Genomic DNA, 19,469 nt, shown 5'->3' with positions numbered 1-19,469 from the left:
GGGGCCATGCCTCTCCTGAGCTCCTCTCCTAGCACGCTGCAGCAGAATCCAAACCATAGAATGTTCTGCCTTCCTACATTATGGGGAAGGAAAGTGAGGTTCTGAGAAGTTCCAGGACTTGTGCAAAGTCCCCTGTGGGATTAGATGCAGGGCCAGGATGGCCGTCCCCATACTTCTTGCTGCAAGGGGCGTGTGGGTGTACAAACCCAGGAAGAACAGCCTAAAAACCTCCCGGTGTGGGGGTAGTATTGTGTTCCTGTTATAAAAAACTTTTTAATATTTCACTTTGGGAAATATTTTGGTATGCGGAAGCTAAAACACCTCCAGATAAGAAAAGGCAACCTCTGAAAATATAGCTGTCGTGAAGATTTGGGAGGCTTTTGGAAGTGTGGCGGCCATAAAAGACAGTTGTGTCAGTAATGGCTGAAACAGTCACCTTCCTTAGACAAGAGGACGGTATTTTAGTTGTGTGTAATGCTTTCTGTGCCCTTATATACTTGAAACGCTTGAAAGAGGCTTAGGAATCTTTTTAAAATTTGTAATTTTGTGTTGCTGTCTTCGTAGCTGAAGGAACAGGCCCATCTTCAGTAAGTTCACAGCACAGGATGGGAAAAGGGTTGCAGCTGGAATTGCTGGTGATCCCTGCACCCCCATCACTATGTCCACACTAATGTGGTGACTGTTTCATTGAGCCCCTCCTCAGTTTGAAGGGACCACGTGGAGTTGAAGAGGCTTGTGCATATGAAAAGGAAACTTCTCAGGGCGCCTGGGTGGCTTAGTTGGTGAAGCATCTGACCTCGGCTCAGGTCACGATCTCATGGTTCATGAGTTCAAGTCCTGCTTAGGGCTCTGTGCTGACCGCTGAGAGGCTGGAGTCTGCTTCAGATTCTGTGTCTCCCTCTCTCTCTGCACCTCTCCTGCTCGGCGCTCTCTCAAAAATAAACATCAAAAAAAATTAAAACATTAAAAAGGAAACTTCTCAAAAGCATCCACCAAAACGGTGTAAGAAAAATGGAAGATGAACCTGTGCCATCACACAGGTCAGCTATAGCAGACAACCGTTAAAGGTTCCATGAGTCCCATCCCATGTGTAGGGCGTGGCAAGACCTGTCACTGTCCAGGTTCAAAACTTAATGTTTGGATTCATTTTTTCCCATTGTTTTCTAACTCAATTTCAGCAGCGTTTGTCAGTATTATTTTCCAATTCTGTTACCTTGTCTGCCTTTGCCTGACTCTGTTAAGAGGCAAGTACCTTAAGGTTAGTACCCTTAGCCCCTTAGGCTCTGGCCCTGAGGCCTGACTCCCCCTCCTGCCCTCCCTCCCCCAGGTACTACTCGGGATGCATTCTTGAGTGAACATATTCGTTTCATATTGATTGAACGTTAAGTAGCTACTTGAGGCAAAGACCCTTTCCAGCCAGAAGTGGGGCGTTGAAAATTCTCATTTTAAGGCCAAGCCCAGGAAGATTTTCTGAATGAACTGATGTTTAAAAAGCAGCAGGTTATCACCAGAGGGGATACACTGTTCCAGTGCTGTCATAATTAGTTCTCTGGCTAGAAATGAACATCTATTTATGTAACCCTACGGTATTTGTTAGGCACAGAGAAATAAACGCTGTTGGGTCCCAGGGCTTTATATATAAAGTTCATTCGGGCAAGGCAAATCCAGATGCGTTATGACAGATGAAATAATGAGCGAGGCCCTAATAATGTCAGGCTGGTGTCAGGCATTTAATTGGTTTATGTGCATTTTCTTACAGTTCCACTGGTGCATTCACTCTCATGGTGAGTTAGTGTGTGCTCTGTCGAAGCAGGTGCCACAGTGCAAGAGTTTATCAGACTGTGTGCCCTGCCTTCACGTCTCTCACCTGTGGGGTCACTGACGTGTTCATCTGCGTTGTACAGCCTCCTTTGGTTGTAGTAGGTGCTTGTGATTGATCTGTGCAAGTGACAGAAATGTTGCTTTCGAGAGAGGGCAGAGCGTTCAGGCGGCAGTGGGAAGCCGTGCTGCTTCTGGAATGTGGTTCTGTAATGCTGATGATGCCTCCACTTGTGTACCCCACATCTTCTTCCCTGTTTCCACGTGGATGCTGCTCTGAGCTCAGGCTGGTCGAGATCAAACGTGATGCCTCCAAAATGTAACTGGTAGCCTCTAGCACACGTCTCTTGCCATTTCCCATAGAAAATTCTTTTTGACGAATGCATTTTTAGGTGGTAGGCATCTTAAGACTGCATCTTTGTGTTGTGTGCCAAGAAATGCCTTGAATTTAAAAATTGTCGGTGTCTACTGGAAGGAATGACGCTTGGAGTCAGACAAAAGTAGGTGTGGATTCAGGTTCAGCCTGTCCTTTCCTAGCTGTGCAAGTTTGTGTTTCAGCCATTCTGTCCACTGGGAGTGATAACACCTCCCTCACTGAGTTTCTTGGCACAAAGCATTTGCTGTGCACTTACTACGGAAAATATTCGAACTCTGAATCTTAATCCAGGGAAAACCCTCAATTTGTGAGGCTTCTTAAACAGGGTTTTCATTGTCCTTCACAGCATCCAAATACTTTTACTGTTAACACCAATTATTTGCTCTGCGTATGTGAAGAGTTAAGATTTCATCACATGCTTACTAAATAAGTGGATGTTTTTAAAGTCTCCAGAATTTTTTTTTTTTTTTAATGGGAAGCTTGAAAAGCAACTTGTGGATTTGAATCAAAATGCCCCTGTTAAGCAGCTAAAACAGGTGTGTCAGCAGCACTTGGAAATATTCTTTCTACAAACTGACTGGCTGAAGAGCTTGCCAGGCCAGGGGATATTCTGCCCTTCTTTCTTGGAAAGAAGCCTTTTGCCTTTGTAGGCAGAATCACATCTTTAGCTCTACTCCATTACACAGAAGATGGTCGTGTCTTGTCATGTAGTAACCCTGGGTGGGTTTCAGTGCCTGTGAGCCCTGTGCAGTGTGCCAGGTGGTGGGGACGGACTTGATGTTCCCTGGTCTGGATGGGGAGTCAGGAAGTAGGAGGGGAAGATTATGTGATGGTGTTCAGGAGGAGGTGACCGTGCTTGACAGACCAGGGGATGAAGGAGAGGCTGTGAGGAGGGAGAAGGGAGTATTGGGGCTTGTTCTAGTGTAACCAACTACCCCCAACTCACTGGGTTGATACAACAACCATCTTATTTATTGCACCGTTCTGTGGGTCAGGAATTTAGGCAGTGCTCAGCTGGGCAGTTTTTCTGCCCCATTTGGTACCCTTTGGTGATCGTCAGCTGAGGGATGGTCTGGTCTGGAAGGTCCAAGGCTGCTTAATTCATGTGACTGGCGCCTTAACTGGGTGGTTGGAAGGCTGGGCTCTGCTGAGACTGCTGACTGGAGCCCCTACGTGTGGCCTCCCCAACATGGTGGTCCCAGGTCTCTTCCATGGCGGCTCAAGGCTCACAAAAGACCCAGGCAGAAGCTGCGAGGCTCTTTCAGACCTGGCTTGGGAAATCTCAGAACATCACTTCCTCTACATCCTATTGGGAAGCAGGTCCCTTACCAGCGCAGGCCAGCGCAGGTGTAGGGAGGGGGGAACTAGACTCACCTCTCACTGGGAGAAGTCATGGGCATCTGTGTTCATCTCTGATCTGCCACTCTGATACAAGAGCCAGTGGGAGACTTTTGGAGTGGGGTGGGGGTTGAGTAGGGTGGTGGCGTGACACATGACCAAATGTACTTTTATTTTTTTATGTTTATTTATTTGAGAGAAAGGACATGTGCGAGAGCGTGGGGGGAGGGACAGAGAGAGAGAGGGAGACAGAGAATCCCAAGCAGGCTCCACACTGCCAGCACAGAGCCGGATGCAGGGCTCAAACTCACAAACTGTGAGATCATGACCTGAGTCGAAGCCAAGAGTTGGACACTTAACCGACTGAGCCACCCAGGTATCCCCAAATGTACTTTTAGATTTGGGGCAAAGATCAGATGATAGTGGATTGAAGAGTCTATGAGCACTAGAAGCAGGGCAGTGGGCGAGGAGCTCTCTTGGCTGTGAAGAGAAGGTGGTATGGGAGGGGAGGCTCAGAGGGAGACCCAGGGTCTAGGGGCTGGCTTGTGTTACTTGTTTACTCTGAAGATGGGTGAGGTCACCAATGACCCAGTCTGTTCCAGATCATGGAAGTACATTTCTGTTCTATGAACTGGACTTTTAACTGATTAAACACTGTAACTTCTCTTGCCTCCTTCATGTCTTTCCCGGGATACCCCTGTAATTCCTTTTGTCTTCCTAATAATGCCATCCCCCTGGCCTAGGCCAGAAGCCTGTATGCCATTACCTTTCTCTGTCCCTCCCTCCGTGCAGCCAAATGGGTCTCCAAATACTATTGATACTTGTCTTCAGAACCGAGGAGCTCAACTGTGGCTGCAAGTGCACGTCCCCTGTGGAACTTTGACAGTGTGCACACCTGGAGCCCTGTACCAGAACTGCCGACTCAGCATCTCTTGAGACCTGGGTGTGCATAGGTTCGTAAAGCTTCCCTGGTGATTCTCATGCTGACTTAGCACTGAAAACAACTCTCTGCAAGCTTTGTCTAATCCTCCAGTTCCTTTCCTTGCTGCTTGGGTTTAGGCCGTTAAAGTTTCCCGTGGCTATCAGGACGAATTCCGACCAACATGGTGGCTCAAGGGAGCAGAATTTATTCTCCCAGTTCTGGAGGCCTCAAGTCTGGAGTCATGGTGCAGGCAAGGCCATACTGCCTCCAGGAGCCCAGGGGGTGGGGGTGGGGGGCAGGATCTTGCTTCTTCCTGCTTCCTGGAGGCTCCACGCATTCCTTGGTTTGTGAGGGTCTAGCCCCAGTCTCTGCCTTCATGTTCCCATGGTCCTCTCTGTCTCTTCCCCTGTGTGTCTCTTTATGAAAATGCTTGTTCTTGGGTTTAGGGCCCTCCAGTGACCTAGGATGATTTCATCTCCAGGGCTTTAACTACATCTGCAAAGACCCTTTTTACAAAGGTCTGGGACATGGTCCCATTGACTTGGGGGCCACTATGTGACCCGCTCCACTTCCCATATGGGTAGGCTTCTTCTGCCATCTGGTCATCTTGAGTCCAGTCTGGCTGTCCATCCTGCGCTGTGCTGCCCTAGCGATGACTTGATATCCAATTGTGTTAGTCCTTTGCTTAAACTTACCAGCTCCCCATTCCCCTTAGGGTAAAAAGCCATGCCCCTTATGGAGTGCCAGGCTGTTGTGTAACCTGGCCTCTGCCTTTTCCCTGCCCCCCCCCCCCCCCACCGCCCCACTACTTCTCTTCCCTTGAACTCTTTGCTTTCACAGTAATGAACTGCCTATACTCCTTGTCCTTGTATATAGTATTGCCCCACCTTCCCCCTGTAGTGTTGTTCACATTTCAAGGCCGTTCAAGCATTGGGGCTCCTGCGTGGCTCAGTTAAGTGTCTGACTCTTGGTTTCAGCTCATGTCATGCTCTCACAGCTCGTGGGTTCGAGCCCCGCATTGGGTGCTGTGCTGACAGTACAGAGCCTGCTTGGGATTCTCTCTCTCCCTCTCTCTCTTCCCTGCCCTTCTTCCCACTCATGTTCTCTTTCTCTCTCAAATAAAATAAATTTTAACAAACAAAAAAGGCCATTCAAGCATTGTATCCTCCATGCAACTTTCCTTCATGCTTCTTCCCACGTGCTTTGTGCCCTAGTGCATCTTGTTGTTTACATACCTTATCACACTAGTTTTTATGCCTTTCTTTGCTTTTAAGTGGAGTGATCTGAAGACAAGGAAACTGATACTCATCACTGTAGCTCTAGTACTTGGTCATTCATTCAGTATTCATAACGCCATGTAGCTTAACCTAATTAGAAACTTGTCTCGTTGGTACCCTATTTCCAATAGGAAATGCCTCCGATTTCCAGTAGGATTTGTTACTGAGCATGGTCTAGATGGATTGAGTAAGTAGGTAACCTGTGTGTAGGCTGGCTTACTGTTTGCTTAACCTGCAGGTATCGTGCTTGGGCAACGTAAACATTTCTGCGTATGGTAAGATGACACGTCTGTTTTTTGCGGGTTTATCCTCCCCTTTATGGTAGATAGGACTTTGGTGTTGTAGGTAGCAGAAACCAACCTGAGTTAGCCGAAACTAGAAAGAATTTCACGAACAAGGGTCAGCATGCATCTGGGTCACTAGAAGCCCTAAGGATCCTCTATCTCTTGTTGTTGCCTGTCTCCGTTCATCTGCTTCATTCCTCACTTCTCTGCTGCTTCATCATGTGACACATTGTGACATCCCCACAGTTTGTGCACTTCGATTTTGCAGCCCTGGACATCCGCAGAGACTGGCTGGGTGTGTCTCAGGGTCAGTGTTGTGTTTTCTGGGATGAGAAGGTCATTGGCCAATGTGGGCCAGCTGTCCACCTCCAGCCATTCAGCGACAGTGTGGTGGGGAGGGTGCCGGCCTGGCCATTTCACTCACGCGTGGTGCTCAGGCTCACCTTAGGGAGTTAAGGGATGGATGCCTGAGGAGGGAGTGTGGTGGTGAGTGGATCCCCGAGAAGCATCTGACACGCTCTTGCTAGGTTTAGTGTGCACTTAAAAGATGCAGTAGAGAGCTGGGGAGACTCGACGGGGCCCGGGAAATCCTGCCAGATCCTGTACCATTTGCCTTGAGGCTTCAGTGGTGAAAATATTCCTCTAAATTGTTGAGAGCCCTAGTAGCTTTAATTGATTTCCACATGTTTCTCTTAGTACAAAATATTCATCTTGATTTAAGTGATTGGGAAATATGTTAAAGCAAAGCGGGTTTATAATGGTGGTTTTCTTATGGGTACATTCATTAAAGTAGCAATCACAAACACGTGTAAGAAAACAATGTATGTTTTGATCTTGCCTCAGAAAAAGGAGACTGGAAATAAATCATCTCTGTATTCTGGAGACACTTTTATGTAGCGCGTGTTTCTTTGTGATGGAAATGGGAACAGATTAAAAACACAGCAGGAATAACTTCGAGTGATAATTTAAATCCATCCTCAAACTGTAGCTACCAAATTGTAACAAAAAACCCCTTTGTTCCAACTCTTACTGTTAGTGAGCCTGATGTCCCCTTCGCCATACTGGCCACCAGGTACTTCTGGGTGGGGCTCAACAGAGACAGAGGTAAGACTTGGAGGAGAGGAATGAGCCACTAGATGTGCTCTCCCTGACTTTGGTGTTCTGAAGGAGCTGTCCTATGTATGTAAAACTCAAAAGATTCCCTTCCCTTCTTTCTATTCTCTTCTTTAAAGGAACTTCTCCAAAGAAGGAGATGGAGAATAGTCATGCCAGTGTGGCAACATGAGACCTTGGTCAGAACTTACAGAGACCTTTTAATCGAGTTAGAAGTACAATTGAAAGAATCACTAACTGCAGTCCTGCATTTCTTTTCTTTTTTTTTTTTTTAAGTTTGTTTATTTTGAGAGAGACAGAACATGAGTCAGGGAGAGGGAGAGAGAGAATCCCAAGCAGGCTCTGTGCTGTCAGCATGGAGCCCTATTTGGGGCTCTGTCCCATGAACCATGAGATCATGACGTGAGCTGAAACCAAGAGGTGGACGCTTAACTGACTGAGCCTCCCAGGTGCCCCCTGCATTTCTTTTAAACACTGGTATTGGGGCGCCTGGGTGGCTTGGTTGGTTAAGCATCCGACTTCGGCTCAGGTCATGATCTCACAGTCCGTGAGTTTGAGCCCCGCGTCCGGCTCTGTGCTGACCGCTCAGAGCCTGGAGCCTGTTTCTGATTCTGTGTCTCCCTCTCTCTGACCCTCCCCCGTTCATGCTCTGTCTCTCTCTGTCTCAAAAATAAATAAATGTTAAACACTGGTATTAACTTCAGGTATTAATGTGGGAGAGCTACATTAAGAACATTGTTTTCCAGATGACTTTTTAACTTATTTGACAGTTTGGACTAAAACTCCTCTTTTTTTATTTCCGGGCCTCTTTACGGGCAACCCTCTTGTGACGAACGTAAAATCGGATTTCACAAGTATTTTTGCCTACCTGACCGTATACGGTTCGAATAGCAATGGGAATGAATGTAGAGAATTCAGAACTCTTAAGACTGCAAGTAACTAAATTTGGTCTTCTTACAAATAAAGATCCTAAAGACATTAACATGATTTGGGAGTGAGAGATGAGGTTTAATTAGTATGCTATTTTCTAACTAGTTCATTTAAAAATATTTCTTGAGTGTTTCTCTGGGGTCCATTAGAACAACACTTGCTAAATTGAGCCAGCTCTAATACAGCCTCTGCAGAATTCTCATTTGCTTATTTATACTGTCTCTTTCCAAAAAGATTTGAAGAGTCTGACTTTATAGAATAGGAAACCTATAATTACTTTGTACATCACCCTTAAATTAAGTTTCTGGAAGTGATTTGAATTTCATTACAGCTGAAGTCTGTTTTACAGCCCGTTCCTTCTATGGGGTGTTTAGTGGGCAGCTTTTTATGACCATCCCTGTGTCTCCCCTTTTTCCATCCTTTATTCTTAAAACTTTAAAAGTCTACAAGTAAATGAACTCTTTCATCTTTGTTTATAGGTACAATGGTGCTTTACCTAATGGAGACCGCGGCCGGAGGAAAAGCAGATTTGCTCTCTATAAGCGGCCAAAGGCTAATGGAGTCAAACCCAGCACGGTCCATGTGATATCCACGCCACAAGCGTCCAAGGTAGGTGGTTCCTACAGAATTGGGAAGGCCTTGGCAGATGGTGACTTTTGGTACTTCTTGTTGTCACTGCTGTTTTCTTTCAGTCTCTTTTCTCTGTGGGGCAGTTTCTCAGTCATTTAGGCCAGATAATTCTTTGTGGTTAAGGGCTGTCCTATATATTATATGTTTAGCCACATCCCTGGCTTTGACCCACTGGATGCCAGTAGCACATCCCCACTCCCATCCCCTGTTAGGACAACCAAACAGGTCTCCAGACATTGCCACATGTCCCCTGAGTGGTGAGGTGGGCAGCCCCTCCCATCCCGCTACCCCCTGATGGATCACTGCTTGGGATATAGTGGAACCAACATACGTCACTTTAGAATAGTTGTATTGAAAGATAAATGATGTTCCTTAACTTAGTTTTTGTGTTAAGTCTTCGTGAACCTCACTAAGATTTGTCATTTTCCTTCTATTTATTGAGCACTAGCTGTTTTTATACAATCTACATGTACCTGGAATTTGGGTCATTATTAGAAAGATTGGAAGTAAACAGAGCTAAGTGCCATAGGACGTTTACTATATCTCTTCTCATAGCTTTGAAGTCTATAAAATGTTAATTTTTCTATGATTTTCTGATCTATAAATGGGGAGAAACCTGCATTCTGGGTAATATATTCTACTTGTTTAGATAGGACAGTTTTTTCTTTTAATTCAATTATTTAATGTGTAATATAGTTTCTTTTTCTAGAAAAATTGGATTTACCTGAAATTTCTATATGGTGCATTGGCTAATACATATTTATCATAATGGGTTTGGACCATCTGGAATAAATACGACTTGATTGCCATTTTTACTGAAAACCCGTGGGTCAGAGAGAATCGAAAAGCTTCGTGGAAGTATGTGTGGTTTTGATACTCAGTCTTAGAAACAGGTGACCTTTGTTAATGTTTTTTATTAAAAGACCTCCTGTTGCTGAAGGAGTTTCTGAAGCAGTGCCATGAAAAAAGTTTGCTAGAATGTACCAGTTAAGATTGTCTTGTATTAATGAGGGAATGGCTAGATCTGAAAATATGAAACAACTAGGAAAACAGGAAAGATAACTATTTAGCAGCCAAACTTGGCTAGAGAAGGGGAAATAAAGTAAGTTTTATGAAGGGAAGGACACTTGATAAGGAAAACAAAAGAAGTCAGATTTACAAAGATGCTGAGAAAAGGAGGAAGTGAAATAACAGAATCTTGGAAGGCTAATGAGTATGAGAAGTATTTGATAGTGCAAAAATATTTGGAGGATACCAAGACCAAAGTTTTTTTTCTAACTCATTTGTTTACATTCAAATTAGTTAACATACAGTATAGTATTGGTTTCAGGAGTAGATTCAGTGATTCATCCCTTACATACAGTACCCAGTGCTCATCACAAGTGCCCTCCTTACTGCCCATTTAGGCCCATCCCCCTGCTTACCTCCCCTTCAGCAACCCTCAGTTTGTTCTTTGTGTTTCAGAGGAAAATAATATAAAAACAGGGAGGGAGGCAAACCATAAGAGACTGTTAAAGACAAAAGTTCTTAAGCCAAAAAAGTTCTGATATTATAGACCTGGTCCTTCCATTTGTCTGTGTGTTGATCTTCCTCTAGCTCAGTAACTTTACTTTCCTTAATCTTAGATTTTATATTGATACCATGGCTTTACATATTTAAGAAAATGTATAGAAATCTTTGATTACTCAGGCTTCATTTTTAAAAATTTTTTATTGTTTATTTTAGAGACAGAGACAGAGTGTGAGTGGGGGAGGGGCAGAGAGAGAGGGAGACACAGAATCTGAAACAGGCTCCAGGCTCTGAGCTGTCAGCACAGAGCCCAATGCGGGGCTCGAACCCATGAACCATGAGATCATGACCTGAGCCAAAGTCGGACGCTTAACCGACTGAGCCACCCAGGCGCCACCTCAGGCTTCATGTTATGATAGAATATGAAATATGGCTGGAATATGTACTAGATCTTCCAGTAGCTACTATCGGAAGATCACTGGCTTTTCCTTTATTCACTTCCTACCTCCATGTGCTCCAGTTTAACTTTTCATAAAGGTTTTACTTTTTATAACTGAATTTTACCCGAAGTTATTTAAATTCTGAATCTTTTGGTAGTTGTCTGTCTCAATCTGTGTTTATGGTCTACATTACTAGTAGTAAGAGGAAATTGGAACTTTGTCTTGTAACCTGGGAAAATCATACATTCTCAGAGCCTCTGTTTCCTCATATATAAAATGAATGAGTTGGCTATAGGCAGGAGCCATGCTGAATCAGACAAGATACTTCTGTTATAAGCAACAAATGATTGTGGCTTAAAAAAAAAAACAGCAAAACTGGAGAAATTATTAAAGATTAGGATAGGGACAGCTCTGCTGAGTATGAACAAGAGTTAATGCGGGTCTTGTTTAACGGGGGTTGTAAAGCGACTTGTCTCCAGCTACCTTCTGTCTCTTTTAGAGGTTTTTAATTGTCAGGAAAGGGAATCTGAGAGGCCTGGCCAGGGTCAGTCAGCTATGACTAAGGGAGATGAGTAGATCAGACACACTGAGCTGATCACCTAGCCCTTACTGCCTTTTGCTTATATGCATGTTACTCATCCTGGTATCTGTACAATGAGGGCCTCATGCAATGTATTCCGCCCTACCTGAGCCTAGCACCTTGCTCACAAATTCCTCACTCCTGTTCCCTCTCAAACTCTCATTTCTGGTCAGCTGTGCCTGCCTCTCCTCCCACCTGCTCTGCTGACCCCTAGACAAAGTTTCTTACATATTTAACCTTTGCTTCAAATGTTTCCCCTCCTGCCTCACCTTAACTGAATGCTGTTTTTTCACAGGTATGGCCTTTTTCCTTTCTTCCATCTCTCCAAGTTTATTGGACTCAAAATGATTTCCTTCTGTTTCCATTTCAGTGTGTTCTTTTTTTTTTTTTTTTTAATGTTTACTTATTTTTGACAGAGTGAGAGACAGAGCACAAGTGGGGGATGGGCAGAGAGGGAAGGAGACACAGAATCCAAAGCAGGCTCCAGGCTCCGAGCTGTCAGCACAGAGCCCGATGCGGGGCTTGAACTCAGACTGCGAGATCATGACCTGAGCCGAAGTTGGACGCTCAACCGACTGACCCACCCAGGCACCCCTAGTCTGTTCCTCAAGTCTACTTTGATGTAAGCTGCTGATTACCCTGCTTCCCCTGACCTCCCTGACCTGCAGTCCACTCTTCTGCATATTCCACTGACTTAGTACCTAGTCCCATCTGTTTCTCCCTGACCTTTGCTAAACCATGCATTGGCCTCCATGGGTCATAATATTTTACCTCTTCCAATTTGACCATCACTTGCACTTTTCCCACTGATATGGTGCACTTTGTAGTCCATTGTCACTTGAAGGTGACCATACCCTCCAGTTCATTCTACCTGTGAATAAATAGGCTTTCTTACCTGATCTCAAGACCTCTAGCCCTTTAGCCTATCCTTACTCTTGTCAAGGTTGTTGGTCTACTTGGCTTTTCCAGTTATGTGTCAACTTTACCCTGGATTTCCTTTCTCAGGTACCTGCCGGTTAGCCCTCCTGGTGAGTCCTTGCCTCTGGGCCCTTCCCAGGCCCTCCTGTATTGTGTTTTCTTCCCTCTTGCTCACCCCATTTCCTGTCAGAATGCCAGGGTCTGTGGTAAACTTGACAAAAGCTGTTTGACCTGAATCAGTAGTGGTTTATCTGCCCTGAAATTTGATTGTGCAATACTGGCAGTGAAAGGGTCATCTTTGATTGGAGCTGTAAACAGGAGATCTTAAAGGGTAGGTGTGTTACCATTGTTAGTCAAGAGGCCAAGTGCTCACATTCCATGTTGTTTCTTCCTTCTGCCCCACAGCCCAGTGGAGTATCAGGAGGTACCCTTTTGTTGATGGTAGTGGCTGCTGGAGAATGGGGTCTCCGTCTTCCATGCATGCCACAGTCCAAGCAAAGTCAGATCAGGATGGTAAATATGTGCTACTGTTGTGTAATCTCTGTGTAATCTCTATTTGTGTGCGTATTTGCTCTTGAAATAGTAATACTCCAAGATACTTCACCTAATATATAATGTGTTCAAAGAAAACCGAAAGTCTTGTTTTGCTTTTGGCATTTAGCAATTTATTTACTGTTCATTTATTCAAAAAATATTTATCTAGCACTTTTCTATGGCCAGGCATCATGCTAGGTATTGGATATACTGCAGTGTGCAAACCTTGTCTGCATGAAGTACATTGTCTAGTGAGGAGGCAGACACTAAGTTCTCATGTGAATACATGCTAACTGCATGTTGTGGGAAGTGCAGTGCAGGAAAAGACGATGGAGCTGTGAGGACAGTGGGCGGGGGGAGGGGGGGCAAGAGCTTGGATTGGGTAGACAGGGAAGGGCCTCTGAGGGCATGGCACCTGAGCTTGGAGGTGAGGGGTTAGGAGGAGTTAGCCAGGAGAGCAGAGAGATCTGGAACAGAGATTTGGGGTTTTTTGTTAAAGGAAACATTGAGGGGTGCCTGGGTGACTCGGTGAAGTATCCAACTCTTCATTTTGGCTCAGGTTCTCATGATCTCAGATCTCAGGTTCGTGAGTTCTAGCACCGTGTCAGGCTCTGCACTGACCATGTGGAGCCTGCTTGGGATTCTCTGTCTCCCTCCCTCTCTGCTGCCTCTCTCTCTCTCTCTCCCTCTCTCTCAATAAATAAACTTAACACCCTTCACTGTTTCCTCTTTTTTTTTTTTTTTTTTAAAGTTAGAGGACATGATATAATAGGACTAAGAATTTAAGTCCATTTTTGTTCATTTCCTTTTAAGGTTGTGGGACAACTGTTTTGCTCTTAATTAATCGGTAAATAGGGTCGTGATGGTGGTGACTATTTTGGTAGCAACATGGTTTAAATTTAGCAACATTACAGAGGAAAACTCATCATCGTGGTTTTCCCTTCTAGGCTATGCTTTGTTGAAATCTCCTGTTTTGGGCATTTTTACTTCTTAAAAGTAACAGTATCATTTTGTTCCAGTTGGCATGTTTCAGAATGGAAAAATATCAAAGGTCTCCAAGTGACAGTGTTAAAGCAAGAAGAACTATTTCATGTGATTGTTGCGGCCAGGACTGTTCTTGGGTTGTTCACACTGCAGTGGCCCTCCTGGTTGATACTAACACTCTTCCGTATCCATGAATAATACAGTAGTAATATGAGAAGTGGTAATATAAATTGCAGTGTAACTCATTCGTTCAAGCTAATTTTGTAGGCTGTAGTGGGGTCTGCTCTTGAAATCCTGTCTGTACAGCCTGGGTCTTGGTGCCGTGGGTGGCATCTCTCTGCTGTGCAATTATTAGGAAGCCGCAGACATCTGTGCCATAGGAGTCATCTGTGTATCATTATCCTCAGACTATTTAATGCAGCTTTTAACTAGTGGGTTGTTTTTTTTACCTTTGTGTTCTTTCATTGTTAACGGACTATTCTTGAGTTTCGTGGCGTCTGGTGTTTTGATGTTTATAAGTTCAAGAATTTCATTTTATTGTACAGGAGCAACAAGGTGTGGGTAAGTTTTATCCTTCTAGATCACATCAACATGAACATTCTGAATCTGAAAAAAAAAAACTAGTAATCCACTGCAGCCTAGAATATCTTTGTGTACTATACAGGAATATAAACCTAAAATAGTGTGTACTTACAGAAGGGAATACAGCTTAATTATTTTAACAAAATATAAATACAAGCAACCTGACCCTATACCTCAGTGAACTAGAAATGGAACAACAAGCTAAGCCCAAAGTCAGTAGAAGGGAAGAAATAGCCAAGATCAGAGCCAAAACAAATAGAAAAAAGACAAACGATCAACCAAACTAATAGCTAGTGTTTTGAAAAGATAAAGATAGATCTTTAGACTCCCCAAGAAATGATGACTCAAAATTAGGAAGACATTACAATTGCTACCCCAGAAATAAAAAGGATAATAAGAGATTAGCATGAACAAATATTTGCCAACAAATTGATCAACATAGGAGAAATGGATACATTCCTAGAAATACAGCCTGAGACAGAATCCTGAAGAAATAGAACATCTGGACAGGCCAGTTACTATTAAGGAGATTGTGGAGGGGTTTGATTGCTAATTGAAAGTAAAGACCAGATGACTTCACTTCTGAATTCTACCAAACATTTAAAGGGGACTTTATAACCATTCTTCTCAAATTCTTCCAAGAAATTGAGGGAATACTTTCAAACTCCCTTTTACAAGGCCAGCATTACCCTGATACCAAAACCAAAGACACTATAAGAGAAGAAAATTACACGGCAATATCCCTGATGAACACAGATGTAAAAATTCTCAAAATGTCAATGAATTCAGTACAGTAAAAAGATCATGCACCATGATCAAGTGGGATTTATTCCTGGGATGCAAGAATGAATGATTCAACTTTTGCAAATCAGCAAATAAACTACGTTAACAATAGGAAATTAAAGTTGCAGGATGATCTCAAAGATTAAGGGGAAAAAAACCAAAAAATCAACATCCATTTATGACTAAAAATGTGCAACAAATTGGCTACAGAGAAATGTACCTCAACATAATAAAGGTCACTTGTGGCAAGCCCACAGCTAATCTCATAGTCAACTGAAAAACTGAAAGCTTTTCCTCTAAGGTCAGGAGTAAGACAAGGATGCCCACTCAGGATCCTTTTATTGAATATCGTACTAGAAGTCCTAGGCAGAGCAATTAGGCAAGGAAAAGAAATAGTCTCCCAAACTGGGAAGGAAGAAGTAAAATGATCTATTTGCAGATGACATTATATATACATAGAAAACCCTGAAGACTACACCAAAAACTGTTAGAACGAAGATGAATCAGCAAAGTTGCGATATATAGAATCAATATACAAAAATCAGTAACAAATGCAGGTATCAAAACAATTTCATTTACAGTTGCATCAGGAAGAAAAAATAGGAATAGGTTTAACCAAGGAGGTGAAAGATGTGTTCACTGAAAACTATAAAATGTTGATGAAAGAAATTGAAGACACAAATGGAAAGAATAATTCTAACCCATGAGCATAAGCTAACATTGATGACCATACTAGCCAAAGCAGTACTATCCGAATTCCAACAGTAATTTTCAGAGAAGTAGAATAAACAATTTGTATGGAACCACACAAGACCCTGAATAGCCAAGGCAATCTTGAGGAGGAAGAACAAAGCTGGAGATATGCTTCCTGATTTCAAACCATATCACAAACCTTATAGTGATCAAAACAGGATGGTATTGCCATAAAAACATACATGTAGGTCAATGGAACAGAATAGAGTCCAGAAATAAACCTACACATATATGGTCTATTTGTGACAAAGGAGCCAAGAGTAATTAAAGGGGGAAAGCTGGTCTTTTCTATAAAATGTTTTGGAAAAACTGGACAGCCACATGCGAAAGAATGAAACTGGTCCCCTATCCTATATCCTACACAAAAATCAACTCAAAGTGGATTAAAGGCTTGAGTATAAGACTTAAAACCATAAAATCCTAGAGTAAAATATAGGGAATAAGCTCCTTGACTTAGGTCTTGGCGATGATTTCTTGACACTAAAAGCAAAGGCAACAAAAGCAAAAATAAATGAGTGGCACTACACTATGCTAAAAGCCTCTGCACAGCAAAGGAAATGGTCAACAAAATGGAGAAGCAATCTCAAGAGTAGGAGAAAATATTTACAAATCCTGTATCTGATAAGGAGTTAATATCCAAAGTCTAACATCCAAAGGAACTCCTACAACTTGATAACAAAACAGACTGATTAAAAAAAAACGGGCACAGCATTTGAATAGACCTTTTTTCAGAGGAGACCTCCAAATGGCCAACAGCCACATGAAATGGTGCTCAAGGACACTAATGATCAAGGAAATGCAAATCAAAACCACAATGAAACATGACCTTATGCCTGTTAAAATGGATATCCTAAAGATGAGAAGTAAGTGTTGGTGAAGATGTGAAGAAAAGGGAACCCTCACACACTGGGAATGTAAATTCCCCCATTGGTGGGAATGTAGATTGGTGTAGCCACTGTGGAAAACAATATGGAAGTTTCTCATGTTAAAAATAGAATTACCATATGATCCAGCAATTCCACTTCTGGGTGTGTATCCAAAGGAAACGAAAACAGCGTTTCCAAGAGATACCTGCACCCTCGTGTTCATTGCAGCACTATTCACAATAGCCCAAATATGGGATCAGCCTAAGTGCCTGTCAGCAGTTCGAGTGGTTTGTAAAGATAAGGTACACAGTTAACCCTTGAACAACATGGCTGTTAGGAGTACTAACCACCCCCACCACCACCAACACAGTTGAAAACCTTCATATAACTTTTCACTCCTCCTAAATACTGATAGCCTACTGTTGACTGGAAGTCGTACCGATAACATAAACAGTCAATTAACAGCTAGGTTGTACGTTATATGTACTATATACTGTATTCTTAGAAGTAAACTGGAGAAAAGAAAACGTTAAGAAAATCCTAAGGAAGAGAAACTACATGTACAGGACTTTACCATATGAAAAAGAATCTCTGTAAGTGGAACCTCACAGTTCAAACCTGTGTTGAAGGGCCAACTGTATATGTATATACAATGTAATATCATTCAGCCATGAGAAAGGACATCCTGTATTTACGACAACATAGAATGACCTTGAGGACATCATGCTAAGTAAATAAGTCAGAGAGAAAGCTCAATACTACCGATCATATATATATATAGATCTCAAATCTAAACACCTGAACTCATAGAAACAGACTGGAATGATGGGATCAGAGGCCAAGGGATTGAGGGTATGGGGAGATGCTTGTCAAAGTCTATGAACACTTACACACCTCCAGTTATAATTTGAATAAGGTTTGAGGATCTTAAGTATAGCATGATGATTATAGTTAATAAAACTGTTTTATAAACTTGAAAGCTGCTAAGGGTAGATCTTAACTGTTCTTACCACAAAAAAGAAATGGTAAGTATGTGACATGATGGAGGCATCAGCTAAGGATATGGTTGCATCATTTTGCAATATATAAGGGTATCAAATTCACGTATTGTATGCCTTAAACTTAATGTTATATGTCAAATGTATCTCAGAACTGGAAAAACATAAGCATAAGTTTCAAAGAAATGGAAATAACTTCAAAGAAATCAGAGTATTGTTAAAGGAAAGGAAAAAGTATTTGAGATACCAACAACATACTTCATAGTTTAAAATAATATTCTGATTTAGTGTTTGTTGAGACTTCAAAAAATAGCTCTTACCTGAATGTACCATGGCAGTTTAAAGTTATGGTCTTGATTCTTACAAAACATGAATTAGATGAGAACAGCTTCTTGTAAAACTCCTAAATCAGGGCAGTAAAATTCCAGTCATTATTGACAAGGCTCAAACTATTTCACATAGAAATGACTTAAAAATTTGCTTAAAATATGGTGTTCAAGACTTTGAAGATAGGTGATGACTTTTGATTTCATGGAGCTGGGAAGGAGCCAAGTCTGAAATATATTAAACTTTACTGTCATTCAAGAAACATGGTTTCAGTGAGATGGGCAGCTTGTGGCATTATTGACACAAAAGTCACTTTGGAAATCAAAGACCTGAATATTTGCTTTAATAGGAACTGTGGGATAGCATTTAGATGATTAAATACTTTAGAGATTTGGCTTTATTACATGGCATTCTAACCATTCTTATTTCTTTGGTTTTAGAAGAGAAAAAGTTTCAGTTATTAAAATGGATATTTTTACTTGACAAGTAGGTGATAGAATATATAAAACCAAATACAGAAGCCTGTGATAGAGAAGCAGAGAATATTAGAGAAACAAACTTAAAATCAAAAAATTCTAAGAGAAGAACTATTAAATTATCCAGGTTACATGAAAATACACTTACTTGATACATATGAAGAATATAATTAACAGTTATCTTTGGAGTTTGACCAACTGATGTTTTCAAAGCACATAGATTGAAGGTGAACAAAATTTTGTAAAATGAAGCTAAGTAATTGAGTAGGACAGCCCAATAAGTGGTTTTCATGGTGTTGGTAATAATAGAAATAGTGAACATAAAAATTACAGTACTGGTTGGGGCATCTGGGTGGCTCGGTCAGTTAAGCATCAGACTTCGGCTCAGGTCATGATCTCACGGTTCGTGGGTTCAAGCCCCACATCAGGCTCTGTGCTGACAGCTCAGAACCTGGAGCCTGCCTCAGATTCTGTGTCCTCCTCTCTCTCTGCCCCACCCCTGCTTGTGCTCTGTCTCTCTCTGTCCTTCAAAAATGAATACACGTTAAAAAAATAACACTTAAAAATTACAGTATTGGGGCTAGGAAAATAATTGAGCTTAATTGATACTAGTTCAATAGAAGATATCTCTATATCAAGACTCTATTTACTTGTTGGCTTTCAATTAAATGGGGGACGTTATTGGAAGAGTTTAGTTCTATTGAATCCTAGCTCAGACATGGCTTAGTTGTGACAGTTATATCAAATAAAGGATCACACCAGTAATTTCTAACAATTAACAGATGACTTGGAAATACATTATTAGCATGGTTTGTTGAATGATTGGCACTCCAGCTTGCATCACTTGGGAACAGTTTTATACCATATATAGTTCATATTATTCAGACCATGGAATGTTTTAAAATTTTTGACTTACATACTTACTATAAATCCTATTGTTAAATATTATCACTCCTGACATGAATAATTGTTATACATATATCTAGGTGATTATCTCATGTGTTATATAGTTTGAGTTTTAACAGCAAGAA

At 42.1% G+C, this 19,469-nt stretch overlaps 1 protein-coding gene across 1 annotated transcript in view; it reads left to right on the top strand.

Moving 5' to 3' along the window:
- PELI2 (pellino E3 ubiquitin protein ligase family member 2) overlaps nucleotides 1–19,469 on the top strand; it is a 208,744-nt gene that overhangs the window by 59,176 nt on the left and 130,099 nt on the right. The window contains exon 2 of the mRNA XM_049611552.1: nucleotides 8,538–8,667. Coding sequence (XP_049467509.1) covers nucleotides 8,538–8,667 — 130 coding nt within the window. The remainder of the gene's footprint in view (nucleotides 1–8,537; nucleotides 8,668–19,469) is intronic.

The sequence above is a fragment of the Panthera uncia genome (assembly GCF_023721935.1).
Source record: "Panthera uncia isolate 11264 chromosome B3 unlocalized genomic scaffold, Puncia_PCG_1.0 HiC_scaffold_1, whole genome shotgun sequence".
In the NCBI taxonomy this organism is placed as follows: domain Eukaryota; kingdom Metazoa; phylum Chordata; class Mammalia; order Carnivora; family Felidae; genus Panthera; species Panthera uncia.
Note: the sequence above shows the minus strand (reverse complement) of the source record. Positions and strands in the feature narration are given on the sequence as shown.